This window comes from Pseudochaenichthys georgianus, chromosome 13, assembly GCF_902827115.2.
Source record: "Pseudochaenichthys georgianus chromosome 13, fPseGeo1.2, whole genome shotgun sequence".
Classification (NCBI taxonomy): domain Eukaryota; kingdom Metazoa; phylum Chordata; class Actinopteri; order Perciformes; family Channichthyidae; genus Pseudochaenichthys; species Pseudochaenichthys georgianus.
In genome coordinates this window covers 26480987-26497914 of record NC_047515.1, presented here as the reverse complement: position 1 = coordinate 26497914, position 16928 = coordinate 26480987, and the positions used below count along the sequence as shown (strand labels likewise).

Sequence of the window (16928 nt, the reverse complement as noted above, 5' to 3'; positions counted from 1 at the left end):
ACTTTTTTACAATTTATTTCGTAACTGAAATATAATCAAAATGAAAACTCCGGAGAGGGCGGTGGTGGCGAAGTCCATAGGGACTTGGCTTGGCAACTTGGAAGGTCACCAGTTCAAGTCCCGGCAAGACCAAGTGCTACCGAGGTCTCTCTCTCTCTCTCTCTCTCTCTCTCACAAATGTGGCGCAAATGCGCTCCGCAGCCGTTGCAAGGTTCCGGCGCTTCATGAGCGTGCTCCCCCGCCCCCTGTCAACACTCGCGACACATGGCCAGCCCAGAGCCATAGAGAGATAAGAGTTACGACACTCTTTGATGTCGCCGCCAGCCGGTCACGTGGTTTATGTATGCCGGGATAGTTCAAAACGCACTTCCGTGGAAATGCTTCTCAATGGAAAAAACAGCACAAACATGGTCATAGTCATAGATTAAACCAACGCCGTTATTTAACGATATTTTGAGGGGAAAGTGTGGTAGCACAAGCAGGCTATGTTGCTGTCACTGCCAGGGCAGTCACGTCCGTAGTATAGTTGTGGCGCGTTTCCACTGCAGGCCTCGCTCGGTTTGGTTAGGCCTTATTAGGCCCGGCTCACTTTAATGCTGCGTTTCCATTACAGTTTAGGAACTGGGGCAGTTACTATAGTAACGCAGTGTAGGCGGAGGCGTGACGTCATCTTCAATGAGCGCCCCAAAAAACAACACAGCCGTTAGCTCTTAGCACTCACAGCTCACAGCTCTTCATATCTGTTCAGAAACTAGACAAAAGTTAAACAAGTACAAACCACAGACTGCCTGTGTCATGGCGAATACAGTCGCTGCTTTATTTATGTCTGTATAGGCCGTTGTTGTGAGTGTGGACGGTCGGAGCATATACAACGTTAGCTTAGCCAAGCTACATTTAGAAAACACGCATTTTAAAAGGGTTTTTGGCCTGCCGTCTGTCTGCAGACTTGTCAAAGCATTAATTCATGGTTTTTACTAACCGGTATCAGTATGTTGTTACTTCGGCATCATTTTGAAAGGTGTATTATAATTAAATCACGGTCAAATATGTTCATCTTGTTGTAGTTGTAGCCCCCTTGCCAGCGATTCTCTCTCTAGTTTAGCATACTCAGCCCGACTCAGCTTGGTTGTTCCTGGCCCTAGAACCACGATTTAGTCGGGCCAGAAAAAGGGTGAAAAAGTAGCCTCGGGCCAAAACTAGGCCAAGTGGAAACGCAACCAAAAACGGGCCCCGCACGGCTCGGCGCGCTTAAAGCGAGCTACCCGCTGCAGTGGAAACGCGCCATTAGTTGCGCTGCGCTGTCATGTTCTTATATGGGACAGACAGGCAGCAGCGATTGCGTTATTGAATGGTAAATATATATATTAAAAAAACACACACACCCAAGTACTTTTTCAGCTGTAATTGCATTATTGCATACTTTTTATTGAGTTTTTCATTTGGAGAGGCAGGGTGACAACGGAAAGCTTGGTAGCCTATTAGCCTACTTATTAAGAACAGTGTATGGAAAAAGTGATGTGTGTTAGAACAAAACAAAGTCAAATGAATGAGAAGGAGAACAAAGAGGGTTAGGGTTCAACAGAAAAAGATTAATTCAGCCAAAAAACACAATTTTGATTAATCTAAAGTGTAAAACAATCTTCAACACAGACCAAATTAGTGCCCTTGGACAACAAAATATATGGTGGGGCAAAGAAACGATAAATTAAATTGAGAGAGTGGGAGACTGAAAATGATTACTATGATAAATATTCAAACTATTTACAAAACTATTTACAGAAGCTCCTGTTGAGGCAACTGAGAAGGGAGAGATTACTAAGAAAGAGAGCCGAGAGGGCTCTGGTTAACCAGAAGAGGATTCATTCGGCATTAAAAAAAAAACACAATTTGATTAATCTAAAGTTTCAAAAAATCTTCAACACAGACCAAATTAGAGCACTTGGGCAATCAAAAAAAGGTGGGATACGGTGGGGGAAAGACACCGTGAAAAAAGCAATACAACTAAGGTTCTGTTGTGGCACTACAGGATATAAATGAGAGAGCTGGTCTGCTGGTATTAAAATAATTTAAAAGGGGTGCACTTTACCGTCCATCAGATGAGGTTTTCACCCTTGTTCAGAACGTGGAGCAGCTGTTCCGTGTGAGGATTAGCGATTCCCTCATGGAGTCCTCAAATGCAGTGTCACAGCTGGAACAAGAAGCCATGTTGCTGGACAGCAACCTGCCCTCATGCCATGACCTGAAGAAAAAAATCCTCTCAACATACATCAGGCTGAGGTTAAGGATTGCATCAAAGTGCATCAGGGCTGAGAGGAAGGATAAACATAAAGGGTATCTTGGCAGCAAGAGTCAGAGTAAGAAGGCAAAGAAGACCCAACAGACCTCTGCACCGAAGGTCATAACATCTAGGCCACTGCCAAACACCTTACTCGTTGCCATCGATGTACTTGGCATCTCCATTCCCGGTCCTCCGTTAGCAGCCTCCTCTTCCTTCAGCAGCAGCACCCTCCTTCAGCAGCAGCAGCCTCCGCCAGCAGCAGCAGCAGCAACAGCCATATGAGGCTGACATATGAGGCTGAATAAAAAAAAGTGCTAATTATTTTTTTTAAAGTGTTTATTTTGTTAAAAATAAACATTTTGGATGCATGACCATGTTTTAGGCTCATCCTTCATTCACTGCTGTAGAGTAGCCTATTCAGTAGGCTATTATATTTTTAAGACTGAATAATACCTTTGAAGAACAATCATTAAATTAGTGTGTATATTACAATACAAAGGAATCTATCCTAGCATGCCATCAAGCATTAAAAAGTAGCGCTAGGCTAGTTGTACAGTACAGATAAGTTAACACGGAACAGTACAAAAAAAACTAAGTACAGTCAACATGTCACATAATGAAATGTTAGTATATCCCAAAATGCAATGAAATATTTATCACAAACGCCACCTCATTTCTACTAGTGCTAGCAGTTAAGTCATATCATACAGAAAAAGCCGACTAAGGATGGCTGACAGGGTCAGGTTCAGCAGATAAAAACAACAATAAAAACACATCAATCTAATCCTGTTGTTAATTACCCAGCATCATTGATATATAAGCTGCTAGCGATTCATTACTGAAATCTTACCTTCAAATCAAAGCTGACGAAGTCGCGCTAGCTAACTAGCAGGCAATGCTAGCAAAATTGGTTGTCACAACCAAGATAAAATATAGATAATTACGCTGTGCATATACAAATGAAGACCAGTATAAGCATCATAAAGGGCCTCTGATACAATATAGACAGTTGACAATTCAAAAGAGTTCGATATTTCAGCAACTTACCTCTGGAACTAATTGACTCGCCGTAATGTGAATGAGGTTCAACACCCAAATGACAATATTTTGAACTATTTCGATGTCCATACCCCGGAAGTAGGCGCCGCCATTTTTTACAACGGAGGTCTATGGGAGTGTCGTAACTCTTAGTATCTCTCGGGCTCTGGGCCAGCCTAAACAACAATAAGCGCTGCTTGGCAACCGTGTGTGGCGGCAAAGTACTAGACATTTTGACTGGAGAGATTTAGTTTTGCCGGTATTCAACATATTTTACCAGTCATAGTCCGGTAATTATTTACACTCTAAGAAGAGTTACATTTGTATATACACATGCTATACTTTGCTATACCCGCAACCTCCGTTCCAGCTGAGAGAGTCTTCTCTACAGCTGGGCTGATTGTGAATCACCTCCGCACATGAAAGCTGTAGGCCTATAGCTGTCAAACTGTGATCACCAGTTCAATACATTTGACAAATTCAACTTGGTTTCTACACTTATTTGAACATGTATGTATTTCCAAAAATTCTTGAAAAAAAATTGGGTACAATTTTTATAAAAATTCAGAGAAATATTTGCTCCAAAATGTGTTAACAAAAAAAATGTTACCCACATTTTTTTTTTATAGGATATGTACATTTCGGTTAACCGGTTAACAAATGCTGCAATTTTAGTTGCCAAGTCATATCTTAGGTAAAGAACATTTAAAGAAATGTCAGCAGCAAACAGAGGAGTGAACAACCTGGTGGAGAGTAGCTGCTGCCAATGGCCCCCTTTATAGTAGAGTACTTTAAACAGATATCCTGGAATATATTGTGCACAACACATTTACCACAAGCACAATATATCAATTTGGTTTTCCATGCTGAGAAAAAGCTGTGAGGGCATTTTCTGATGCAGCACTGTGCTAGTTGTAAGCCAATGCTTGATATGATTTGCCATCCGCAACCATTTCCACACATTATGTTGCAGCATGGGATTTGTTTTCTCTCCTTTTAGTGTTACTTTGATAAACAGTTGCAGTGGGGACAAATAATCTTTTTCAACTAAGTTTTAGAAGCTGTTTCTGAGAATTGTGCAAGAAATTCTGGTACTTATATTGACAACTCTTTTGACATCCTGTAACACAGGACCCCCGTCCACCTAGAGGTCCTTAGTCTAGACTGTAAAAAATCCACAAAGCCAACGAAACAGGAACCATCACTCTCTAGCTACCTACTCGAATTCTGACAGGGTTATGTGCAGGTAATGCCACTGAGGTTAAGGAATGGACAACTGCTATCACATGTGTTCCATTAAATTGCACCCACGACAGCCACAGAAGGCTTAATAGTGTTTGCTGTCACCTTGTAACAACCCCCCTCTGTACCTACTGTGAACACAGAATACAACGAAAAATCGCCTACACAATCCTGTCCTTACACTATGTCGATATCTTAATGCTGGGCATTTCCTTTTTTAATGTTCATTATGTTTTACAACACCACTTAACTGGTGGAACTGCTTACCTTGCTAGCTCAGAATGGCCCACTCAGCAGTTCAGCAACTAGACTATATTATCATAGAGGGAGGTCTAATTCTGCTAGTTAAGATCTTCCTGCTCTGATAATGGAATACACATATACAAATAGAGTTGTTTTGCACAGGAATATGTATGCAGCTGTGTAAGTGTCATGTTTGTTATAGTGTTACATAGTGTTGTCATGGCTCACCACACTAGCCACCTCTGGGGTTTTGCTCTTTCGGTGTGGCTTTATAGTCTTTATTGGAAATTTGCTCAGTGTGACAAGCAAATGGAGTGTGAAGAGAATCAGTGATGGACAGCGTTAAGTATCACCCTCTCTTCCATTGCAGTAGTAATAATAATAATAATCAGTTGCTGCAGCCCTGTTTCACCTGATGACATTCCCTAGAACGTTTGCTGTGAGAGCTTGAGTACAAACTATTTTTATGGCCCATCTTTGTTCTTACAATTTGAGCCATATAATCGAGAAATACAGTAGGTGACCCAGTGAAGGAAGATTGACACTCACAGTCAGTAACTGCTAGTGACAGATTCTCCAATCCTCCACAGTAGAAGATGGGAAGCTGGCCAGGCCGAGACAACTTCTCCAGGAGGACGGGCATTCTTATGGCATTCGTCTTCCCCATTACAAAATCTTGCATTGCATTTATCTCCTGACTCTGTCTCTCCTCTTCCAAATCAACCTGGTCCAGGTATTCTGCATGGAGAAAATGTATTCAATAGCAGACACTGAACTTTGACTGTCACAGAAAAGAGAGAAGGGGAAGCCTCATTGTATCGCAAAAGCTATTCGGAAGCAACCACCCCACCTGCCTATTGCCATAAACTATACATGAGGACTTAAGTGGGTCTGTAGTATTGCAAATGTAATGCTCGCTACATATGGCAATAGAAAAAAGACTGACATACAGTGCAAATTTGTGTGATAGCCATAAAGTAGCAGCGTTTATTCTCAGCAACATTTTGTAGAAAAGAGTACTGGACCTTAAAAAGGTAAAACTAAGGAAAGCTCAATATGTCTTTGTTGGCTTGGCAGTAGTGGGGCATTAATCTTAAGGATGTGTCAAAACCTTCCAAATAATAGATCTGCAGTCAGTGAGACCACAACAATAACATCCAACTCACCAACAAGGCCATTCTCAACTAAGTATTGTATAAATAAAACTATGGAATAATAATAAAACTGAATCATGTGATACAAAAAACGTTTAATGGGTAGTCATATTACATAGCCAAAGAAGGAAGATTTCACAAAGGACTTGAATATGTTAAATATGTCCTTAACTGACCCCTGAAACCCCCCTTTACCTTTCACCATTTTCTCCATCGCAGGTTCAATTTCTGTCATCTTTTCAAAGCATTTTCTGGACTGAAAAGAGAAGAATTTCGTTAATCACTGCTGTGTGCTTCACTTCTAAAGCTATGGAAATCAATATCATTCCGGTGACTCCAACAGATTACAGTTTCAGTGCAATACATAGAAAACGATGATGCAATTTTATATATTTTTTTACCAGATATCAATTAAATTAAATTATATTATATCAAAAGTCCAGGCTTGCCTCTAAACGGATTGAAATGCCTACAAAAAAAAAGATTTTCCAGAGGATTGCTTTGAGGCTAGGCTGTGTGTGTGCAACATATTTAATAAAAAAATCCTATTAACCTGCTTTATACCAGGCAAACCACTTTCATTATGTACCCATGTTCCTGCTATAGTTAGATGAGATTTGATCTGTATACAAGATAAATGTGTAAGAAGCAGTAGTGATTAGATGCAGTGACAGATAATCATACTCACCTCATTATATTTCTTTAATGCCAGATATGCTTTGCCCATGTGGAGGTAAGCCTTAATGCACCCCTCATTACACTGACAGAGATAGAATGATGATGGGAAGAGATTAGTTGAAACACTTCATCAGCAACACATCTACAGGTACATAATGGTGATCTAATGCGTCTCCGCTGATACCACTAACACAAGAAGAGGTTAATGTTAATCCTCCTAGATCTACGTGATTGAAATGTTAAAGGCATTTGGTAAATTGTCTAAAAAAATAGATGTTACCAATTATTTTGAGATGTTGTTGCATTTAAGACTCAAGATCAATTGTGAATATCATAATTAATAACCAAATTAGGTGTAATAACTTTTCAAGGATGATCAAATCAAGTTGCTTTTTAGAGCATACATCCAAAACTACAGTAATAATTATTCATTGTCAAATTGCGTTTGGCTCGAGTGAACTCAAGAGAACAAAACTCCATGCCACTCGACTATTCCGTTTTTTCTTCTCGCAAATATCTACTTTGAGCTCCAAGCATGACAAAGAATGCACGTCAGATGACACTTTGACGAATGAGGCAGCGATTGACTGACCCCAGTTCCTAGCTAGGCCTTACCTTCAGGGCCCATTCACAGTCACTGATGGCCTCCTTGTACTTCCCCAGCTTGATGTACGCCTAAGTAGATATTTGAAATTGGACAAGGCAGTCCAGCAGTGTAATTATCAGAGTAGACTTTTAAATGCTGGGTCTTTGGAACTAAGCGTATTGTTTGTACGATTAACTTAATTGCACATGGCCATTATAATGTCCAAAAGGAAATACCTTTAGTGAACCAAAAGGATTTATCAATATGGTATAATGCTAGGCGCACAAAGGCAGACTCTTTCTGATTTCTTCGTCTTTTAACTAATTGAAATACAAAAAAACAACAATTTGTGTTGTTTTTGTAGCAAAACATACGAAAGATTAAATGGAAATTGATATTCACTTGTGCTCTGTTGGTGTACAATGGCTGAATGTCCCGTAGTTCAGCCAAGCCATCACTGTAATACTTCACAGCAGTTTCATAGTCTTCTTGAGCGTAAGCTTCGTTCCCCTTGTCTTTGAGTGCTGCAGTGACATTAACGGTAAAATATTTCAACTGATGTATTTCGAATCAAACAGAGCAGCAGATTCAACAAAAATGTCATTTCCAACAGCCTCTTTACCATGTGCCTTATTTGCTTTTGCAATTCTCCGTAAGCTCCTGTCTTCAACATCTCTCTCCATAATCCTCATGAAATTGTCTGGGGAAAAAGAAGTAAAACATGAGTGCCAGAACAGAGAAAGAGTAAACATTAAATACACACTATTTGTCATCAATTTCAACCTTAAAGGTGGGGTATGTAAGTTTGAGAAACCGGCTCGAGATACACTTTTTGTCATATTCCATGGAATGCTCTTAACATCCCGATAGCAATCAATATCTTAAGTGCTTTGACAAAAAATCCATAAAAAAATGTCATCTGTGGAAGCCGTGGCGCTGTAAAAAGCACGACCAATCATTTTAGCCGGCCCGGCTAAAATAACTGGATGGCCTACCTGCCTGTCAGCCTTCCATCTGTGCACAAACTTATCTAGTGCCCTCATTGGTCATGTGCGCGTCTGTGTGTGTTAGAGGAGGGGCTCTGTGAGGAAGTGGCAGATTTTTTCCGGCTGTGTATTTTCAAATTCTAGCGCACTCGAGCTGGTTTCTCCAAAATTACATACCCCAGCTTTAAGCTTTCCCTAGTCAGAGTTTTGGTACACATTTTAAATAAGCAAAACTCGAACATCAATGAAAGTCAAATCAAAGATGTATCATAGACGAAAGAAAGTCATCACTCAACGTTGTTGACTTCATCACTCAGGGAACTCATGTGTGTGATTGTTCATGCTAAAATGTTTTCCCAATGACATATATTGCTCCAAAGTCCAAAGTAATGAATATCAGTTGAAGGTTAATGTTGTGCTTGTTTTGCATTTGCATCTTTAAGGATATTGATGAGTCAATTAGATGTTTTTAGTAAGGCAAATGAGAAAAATGAATTCTGGCCATCATTTCCCAGCTCTGATCTAAATTGTTTTCTCTCGTCTGTTTAGAGTTCAGAAAAGGTGAAAACCGAAAGTTTCGAGGTTCCTTATTTGTTTCCTATTTGTGAAATAAAGTGGTTTGTCGGTATAACTTTAATATGTTCCTTATTTCTGCCTATAAAAACAGCTGGGAAATCATTTTGGCCACCAGAGTGCCCCCATTAGAAAAGAGATTACTAGATGTATTGTTCAACCTTGCCTCTCAGGGCTTTTGTACATGCCATATGGAATACCACATTAGAAAAGAGGCCTTGAAAAGGAAGTGTATACGAGTGACATATTGCAAAAAAAGTAATGCCTGCTATTAAGATCATCACAGCAACTTCTCTACACTACACACTAACCTACTACCGGCTCCTGTTTACATGGCTGCCCCCACATTTTCCAATACTTTTCTATAGTGTTTTGCCGTTGTGTCCTAAACAGTCAATACTACACATCTCCTATCCACCAATCATTTGAACCTGTTAAGCCCGAGAGACCCCGGTACCGAGGTACTGCCGCAACATCTTGCAGGAAACAGTGTCTGCGGGCATGTTCATTTAATAAACTATGAATGTTTTATATCCATGTAATTGGAAGAAACTCATCTAACTGATCATTTAAAAAAAAAAAAAAAATTAAACCCCACAATGCTAACGCTGAGCCTCTGAATTAGCAACGAGCGAAAAATGCTAACAGATGACTGCACCGAAATTCACTCACAAAACCTTATTATTTATATTTGCACATCCAACAACACATCGTTTCACATCGTGAGGAGACACAGAATCGAAGTGTACCCTTCATTATCACTCAATTATACGAACTCGCGGAGATAATAACAAGAACAGACATCAAAACATATGGCGCTAGGTAGCTAAAAACGCTAACATGGCTCACCTGTTTCGTAGTCTGGTCAAAAGTGGTCTTCAGTGGCATTAAAACGATAAAAATGCTGCTAAAGTTAATCCATAGGTTAATACAATGTCTCTGTGTCCCTTTGAAATGATTTATGATAATCCATGAGCAATAAACCTGCTTTTCGGTTTCCAGAAGTCAGAGCTAGAGCTATAGCTCTATAGCTTCACTCTCATGCAAAACTGCGTCCGCGAAGCCCCCACCTTTTTTATTTTACCATGGTTGCTTCCAATAGTCCATTTAGCTTAGGAACCTTCCTATCCAAGTGAAATGACCCGGAAGTACGTCAGTGGCAGCCATGTTAAGTGCCTTTCCAATTCTCGAAATGAAAGGAAAGGAGGTTTCAAACTTCCTTTATAACCTCCTTTAGCTTAGGAACCACTGGACCTCCCTTACCGAAAGGAGAGGAGAAAATGCTGCCCCACAATGCCTTGCAGCCGCAGCATTTGGCGTCACACAACAGTCTGCCATTCACGGAAACAAACTATTATGACGGAGAAGTTATAGGGCTATCATGAAAGTTACGGTGCTTATTAAGCATTTTAAAACGTAAGTGGTAACTTGCCAAAGTGCTTTGTTTTGAACGTTCATCAGTATTATAATCAAAAAGAGAAATATGAACATTAGTTTTTACTGAAATTGTCAAATAAAGCCAACCGTTCACTGAGCTGTGTGGAGTTTGTTCAACTTTTAAAAGATGTTTGAATGGTGATATACACAGTGATAGGTGTTAAGGACTAACGTTTATAATAAATACATTTGTATTTATTTTAAGATATTTTCTTACAATCATACATATTGGGATCATTTGTATTAATGTGGACCGGAGGGAGAGGGTGACGAGCATAAATGTCACTTTCCTTTTTTATTTCAATTACAATTTTGGTCATGAAGAATATGTTTCTCTGTTGTCCACGTTCATAAAGCATAAAACAACAGCATCAGAGCACGGTGCAGAGTCTCTAGATGAGTTTACAGTAGTCCCTCATTCTTATTAAACATCCATGTAGTCGGTTGTATAGAAAACTGTAGTTTCCATAGTTCCCCCACAGCAGCAGACGCACATTTATGACGTCCTCTGGCGCATCATAAACACGTTGGATAGTGAAAGTGCATTCGGATTCTCTAAAGTACCGCAGTCTCTTCTCCTAAATCCTTTTGAATTCTCCTATCCACTATCCCTTAACCCCGTGACGTTTCACTCAGAGGTCAAGGAATAGGATAGGGTTAGAATTTAGGAGCTGATTTTTGGATTATCGGAACGCAACCCTCGTGTGTGAATGGGGAGATTCCCCTTCGATTCTATTGGCTCTAAGGTCAGAAAGAGATGTCAATCACCAAAATCGACCAATGGGTTCCAGAGAAACGGTAAAACCCCCATTTCCACCCAAATCACCTCAGAGGTGGGTTGCGTTCCAATAGTCCATTTAGCTTAGGAACCTTCCTAACCAAGTGAAATGACCCGGAAGTACGTCAGTGGCAGCCATGTTAAGTGCTGTTCCAATTCTTCAAATGAAAGGAAAGGAGGATTCAAACTTCCTTTAAGGCCCTGTCACACTGTCCCGAAATTGACACACGAATATGGAATTGTGAATTTCGTACGAAGATGGCCCCGAACCACACACGAAGGCAACATTTACATTACATTTAAGACATACAACTGCAATGAAAGTACCAAAAACAATTATGTTACAGTACTATGATACTGTACTGATATCTTCAGACTTTGTTCTTTACTTTATCCGTCTTTATATGTAGAAAATATTACGTTTTCTCCGTAATGTTGTTTCCATAACAACAACAATTTCCTGTCAACTGTCCTTCAAAATAATATATTATATCCTTTTTAGTTTCACAGAACACAAATTGGGTTATTTACATAATATATTTACATGATTTTGTTGTGCAATAAAACAACCCGATGGACACACGATAAAGGAAATGTTCAAATTCGGCTGTGATCGTAGCAACATCGGGCCATTCGTGAGGGCATCTTAAGCCATCGTATGACCGCTGGCGGAGTTTCTCAAGCTCCGGCAGCAACTTCGTGAGCGGAGGCAAAATCTTTGGCATGCCAAAAAATTGCCGAAGGACCTTGCGAAGGTTCATTTTCGTGTTGAATTCGTGTGTCAATTTTGCCCTTCGTAAGGCCATCGTGAGGGCATCTTGTTATCCTCGGTGCCATCGGGCATTCGCCCCGATCAGAGTGAATGTGAATGCACCGATGATAACACGAAGATGACACGACTTGACAAGATGCCCTCACGAGTGCCTTACGAAGTTGCCGCTCACGAAGTTGCTGCCGGAGCCTGAGAAACTCCACCGGCGGTCATACGATGGCTTAGATGCCCTCACGAATGGCCCGATGTTGCTACGATCACAGCCGAATTTGAACATTTCCTTTATCGTGTGTCCATCGGGTGTCAATTTCGGGACAGTGTGACAGGGCCTTTATAACCTCCTTTAGCTTAGGAACCACTGGACCTCCCTTGACGAAAGGAGAGGAGAAAATGCTGCCCCACAATGCATTGCGGCCGCAGCATTTGCCGTCACTCAACAGTCGGCCGTTCACGGAAACAAACGATTATGACCGAGAAATTATATCATGAACGTTACGGTGCTTATTAAGCATTTTAAAACGTATGTGGTAAGTCGCCAAAGTGCTTTGTTCTGAACATTCATCCGTATTATAATCAAAAAGAGAAATATGAACGTTATTTTTGACTGAAATGATCAAATAAAGTCAACATTTCACAGTCTTTACTGAGCTGTGTGGAGTTTGTTCAACTTTTAAAAGATGTTTGAATGGTGATATACACAGTGATAGATGTTAAGGACTAACGTTTATAATAAATACATTTGTATTGATTTTAAGATATTTTCATAGTTCATACAATCATACGTATTGGGATCATTTGTATTAATGTGGACCGGAGGGAGAGGGTGACGAGCATAAGTTTCACTTTCCTTTTTTATTTCAATTCCAACTTTGGTCATGAAGAATATGTTTCTCTGTTGTCCACGTTCATAAAGCATGAAACAACAGCATCAGAGCACGGTGCAGAGTCTCTAGATGAGTTTACAGTAGTCCCTCCTTCTTATTATACATCCATGTTGTAGTCCGCTATAGAAAACTGTAGTTTCCATAGTTTCCCCACAGCAGCAGATGCACATTCATGACGTCCGCTGGCGCATCATAAACACGTCGGATAGTGAAAGTGCCTTCGGATTCTCTAAAGTACCGCAGTCTCTTCTCCTAAGTCCTTTTGAATTCTCCTATCCACTATCCCTTAACCCTGTGACGTTTCACTCAGAGGTCAAGGAATAGGAGATAGGGTTAGAATTTAGGAGCTGATTTTTGGATTATCGGAACGCCTCCGTGGAGTTTTTTTGTTGCTAAACCTCTCTAAAAAGGTCAAATGTCACTTGTTTTGCATCAATCTTGATACGGGGTACTTATTATATGTTGTACTTTGGATTCCTAAATCTTTTAGTCTACCTTACCATCATCCAAGGGTAGTTTTCACTATAAGTAAAAAATAATTTTTGGACGGACACTATAATTTACAGTTTTTTACTATGTTCAATCTGAATTTTCTTTAAAATAAAAAACATCTATATTGATTCTGACTCTTCTACATCCAACTCACAGGTGTATCATTACTTTGAGAAAAAAGATTATTAACCCTTTTAGAAGGGAAGATATGGTCATTTGTTCTGGGAATGTCATTTTCGAGCCTGAGACCTGAAAAACAGGCTTAGAGCTAAACTGGTTTAAGAAGCGTTCAAACAAAAATATCAATCATGTCCAATGAGTCCAATGATTAATTTCCTCTATTACATAGCAGCACCCTTCTCCCCATGAAAACTCAAACTACTTAATGTATAACGAACAACAATCAGAATAAGGTTTGAAAATCCAAACAGACACATAGAGAGTTTACTGTATTTGTTGTCGTATTTTTTGGCTCAGCCAAACCATTCTTTCAATGCACAATGAGGACATAAACGTGTGCTTAACCATTGTTTAAATTCAATGCAAGGGACAAACATATAACCCGCTCACCTGGATTTCCATTCTGCAGGCCCTGTAAAACAAGAGAAGAATTATGAAAATAATGTTTTAAAAAGTATTTAAAAAGCTAAAAGTACTTTCAAAAAGTAAAACACGTAATGATATATCTAATAAATAAATAAAATAACAATGACAAATAGCAAATGAAAAATACAAAGACATAAAAAAGAAAGGGCCAGGACGGTTTCACAAGGAATCAGCTCTGGATGTGCTGCATTGAAGGATACAAGGTTTTATTGATAGGGATTATATTGTCCTTTCCGGTCGAAGACAGCTGTTCCAGGTTAGGGTGGTCTAATTCCTATTCCAGTTTTTCAATAAAATAAGTAAAGCAGCCAATATGCTGGATACGCTTTTTAAAATCCCACGGGCTTACAGTATGTACTGGCTACATGACACATCACTGTCAAGGGTATCATGCATGTTTGTCAAAATAGAAAAGAAAAGTGCAAAAGTCCAAGAAAAATGGAACAGGATTATAATATAGGTAGCCACTATCAGACCTATTATTGTGAAGAACTTTATTACAAGAATTTGCCAGGAAAACTGAGATAAGAGAAGATAAATGTAAAGTACAAGAAAGGGAAACATTTCTGGGTGTTGTTATTTATTTAGGTAATTGTGCTTTGGTTTTACTAGTCAGGCCCACTTGAGATCATATTGGTCTGTATGTGGTCCATGAATTACAAGGACTTGGACAGCAATGTGTTAGAGCAACATTAACTGCAACTGTATTTGGGTTTCTTTGTTTGTATGTCTTACCAAGGAAGGCTGACCTGGTGTGTTTGTGTTGATTGTAGTCTTGTTGACTGTTGTCCTGCAGGGCTCGTCCAACTCAGCAATGTATCCATCAGCTGTCTCTATTGCTTTTTGCTGGATTGCAACATCAGAGGACTTTAGATCCTTAACTAGCTCACCTTAAAAGAATGAATGATACTGTTAACACTACAGCCTTCACACAAACGTTTTATATTTATAAAAATCACATGTATAATAGGACATTATCAATTGTATCAACAATGTTTATTTTGACCTGATTTAAAGGTGGGGTAGGTAAGTTTGGAGAAACCAGCTCGAGTGCGCTAGAATTTGAAAATACACAACCGGAAAAAATCTGCCACTTCCTTACAGAGCCCCTCCTCCAACACACACGAACGCGCACATGACCAATGAGGGCACGAGATAAGTTTGTGCACAGATGGAAGGCTGACAGGCAGGTAGGCCATCCAGTTACTTTAGCCGAGCCGGCTCAGATGATTGGTCGTGCTTTTTACAGTACCACGGCTTCCACAGATGACATTTTTTCATGGATTTTTTGTCAAAGCACTTAAGATATTCATTGCTATCGGGATGTTAAGAGCATTCCATGGAATATAACAAAAAGTGTATCTCGAGCCGGTTTCTCAAACTTACCTACCCCACCTTTAAGTGTTAAAAGTGTTAAAAGTAACACCATGTAATAAGGGTAAAATAAAGAAATATAAAACAAATGTGTGCTGAGGTAGCATTCTGCCTTCAAAAAGTTAAATCAATAACGTTTAAAAAAGTAAAGTGGCAATGTAATGTCGAAAGTTTAGCTTCAATAAATCCAAGGAGTTTATGAACCACAGACACAAGAGTGAGTTGGAAGCAGGGCCGTCCCTCCCTACAGGCCGATCATGCAGGCTGCATGGGGCCTCACATTGCGCAGGGGGCCTCGCGCAGGGGGCCTCGCGCAGGGGGCCTCGGCTTATGAGCTCGGCTTGTGCGCAGTTCTCAACGCAGTTCTCAACGCAGTTCTCAACGCAATTCTCAACGCAGTTCTCAGCGCAGTTCTCAGCGCAGTTCTCCGCGCACCCCCCCCACAACACAGAGAAATACTGATAGAAATGTGTGTGTAGTTGTTGATACATTGCTGACAGAGGGAACTACATAGAGTGGCGAAGTCACGCCCATCTACTTCCGGTAGATAGCATATGATGTTTGTCAATCTTAAAAAATAATTTCCATGTCAAAAAGTCACAGTTTTTCGTAAAACTGTTGAAATATAAGACTATGAAAATTACGCAACTAGAAAGACTACAAATCCCAGAGTCATGTCATAACTGATGTCACAATTGTTTTCCTCCACCAAATAAGAGATAGCTAAGATAAGATAACTTTAACAAGATGCCTGTGTGCTTAGTACCAGGTTGTTATCATACCAGCAATGGGTCTTGCTCGTTCTTTCGCTTCCCGTCTGATGAAAGGACCAGGAGTGGCTGGGTCAAGTTAGCTACCTAGCTAGTAGCAAGCACGTTAGTTAGCATTACAGCCTTAGCCTTGTCATTTTTATTAGCCTTAACATGAAGTGACATTAAGTAACCCAAAATGTTAAACAGTAAGAGTAGTAGTCATATTTCGTGGACCCTTTGAAGAGTACTGTCACACCGGTGTGATCATTCTATAATAGGGTTGCCAGAAACTGACCATGATCAAAATCGATTATTCGGCAGCCCTGGCGAATAATAATCGATTATTCGACCGTTGATAGAAATCAACACATAATTAAATAAGACCCCACGGTTTGATGATTGATAGGTGTGTTGGCTGTCTTTCATTTTGACACACAGAACAATGGGGGCTATCCACAATGTAAAGTAATTCACACAGCCTCTTCCCTCTTCTCTCTGTGAGGAGCAGCAGGTTCAGCTTTCAGAACAAAGTAACAAAAAACTAAAATGGCATTCATTTTTTTTAAATATGTCGTGTAGTAATAGATGTATTTATTTTTCTTCTCAGTGGCCACTGCCGACCCGTATTGCGCATGCGCAGATCTAAGATCCAGTAGAAATGATAAAAAGTAAAAGTGTGCTGCTTATTGTTCTACTAGGCCAAAATAGAGTATGAGAGTGAGAGTGTGTTAATTAATATATTTGGCAGTTTGGAGTAAGTCTGTACATTTGTTTGTATGTGTGTGTTTCATGTATAGGCCTCTCACAATAATTAATTTTGTTGGATACATTTTCCCGGAAATTATTGCAATAAACGATAATATTGTCGGCACCGTTGTATGACCATTTTAGACCACTGACATAATGAAAATATATAATAATAATTCAAGTACATCCTTTCAAACTGCTAGTCACATCCTCATGTAAATGGCAATTTATCGAGTTCATTTTTATTTATCGTACGATAAGTCAACTAATTGCTTATCGTGACAGGCCTATGCACACAATAAAACAGT

The 16928-nt window shown here is 39.8% G+C and overlaps 1 protein-coding gene across 3 annotated transcripts in view; it reads right to left on the bottom strand.

The window, feature by feature from the left end:
- Window positions 1-16928, bottom strand: part of ttc12 (tetratricopeptide repeat domain 12) — a 46293-nt gene that overhangs the window by 15787 nt on the left and 13578 nt on the right. For 2 of the 3 annotated variants that reach the window (XM_071205283.1, XM_034096986.2), the window contains exons 2-9: window positions 14483-14637; window positions 13712-13733; window positions 7842-7919; window positions 7622-7743; window positions 7249-7308; window positions 6644-6715; window positions 6151-6211; window positions 5351-5539 (exon numbers count right to left, since the gene is read on the bottom strand). In XM_071205283.1, coding sequence (XP_071061384.1) covers window positions 5351-5539; window positions 6151-6211; window positions 6644-6715; window positions 7249-7308; window positions 7622-7743; window positions 7842-7919; window positions 13712-13733; window positions 14483-14637 — 759 coding nt within the window. The remainder of the gene's footprint in view (window positions 1-5350; window positions 5540-6150; window positions 6212-6643; window positions 6716-7248; window positions 7309-7621; window positions 7744-7841; window positions 7920-13711; window positions 13734-14482; window positions 14638-16928) is intronic. The other variant, XM_034096987.1, reaches the window with a different exon arrangement.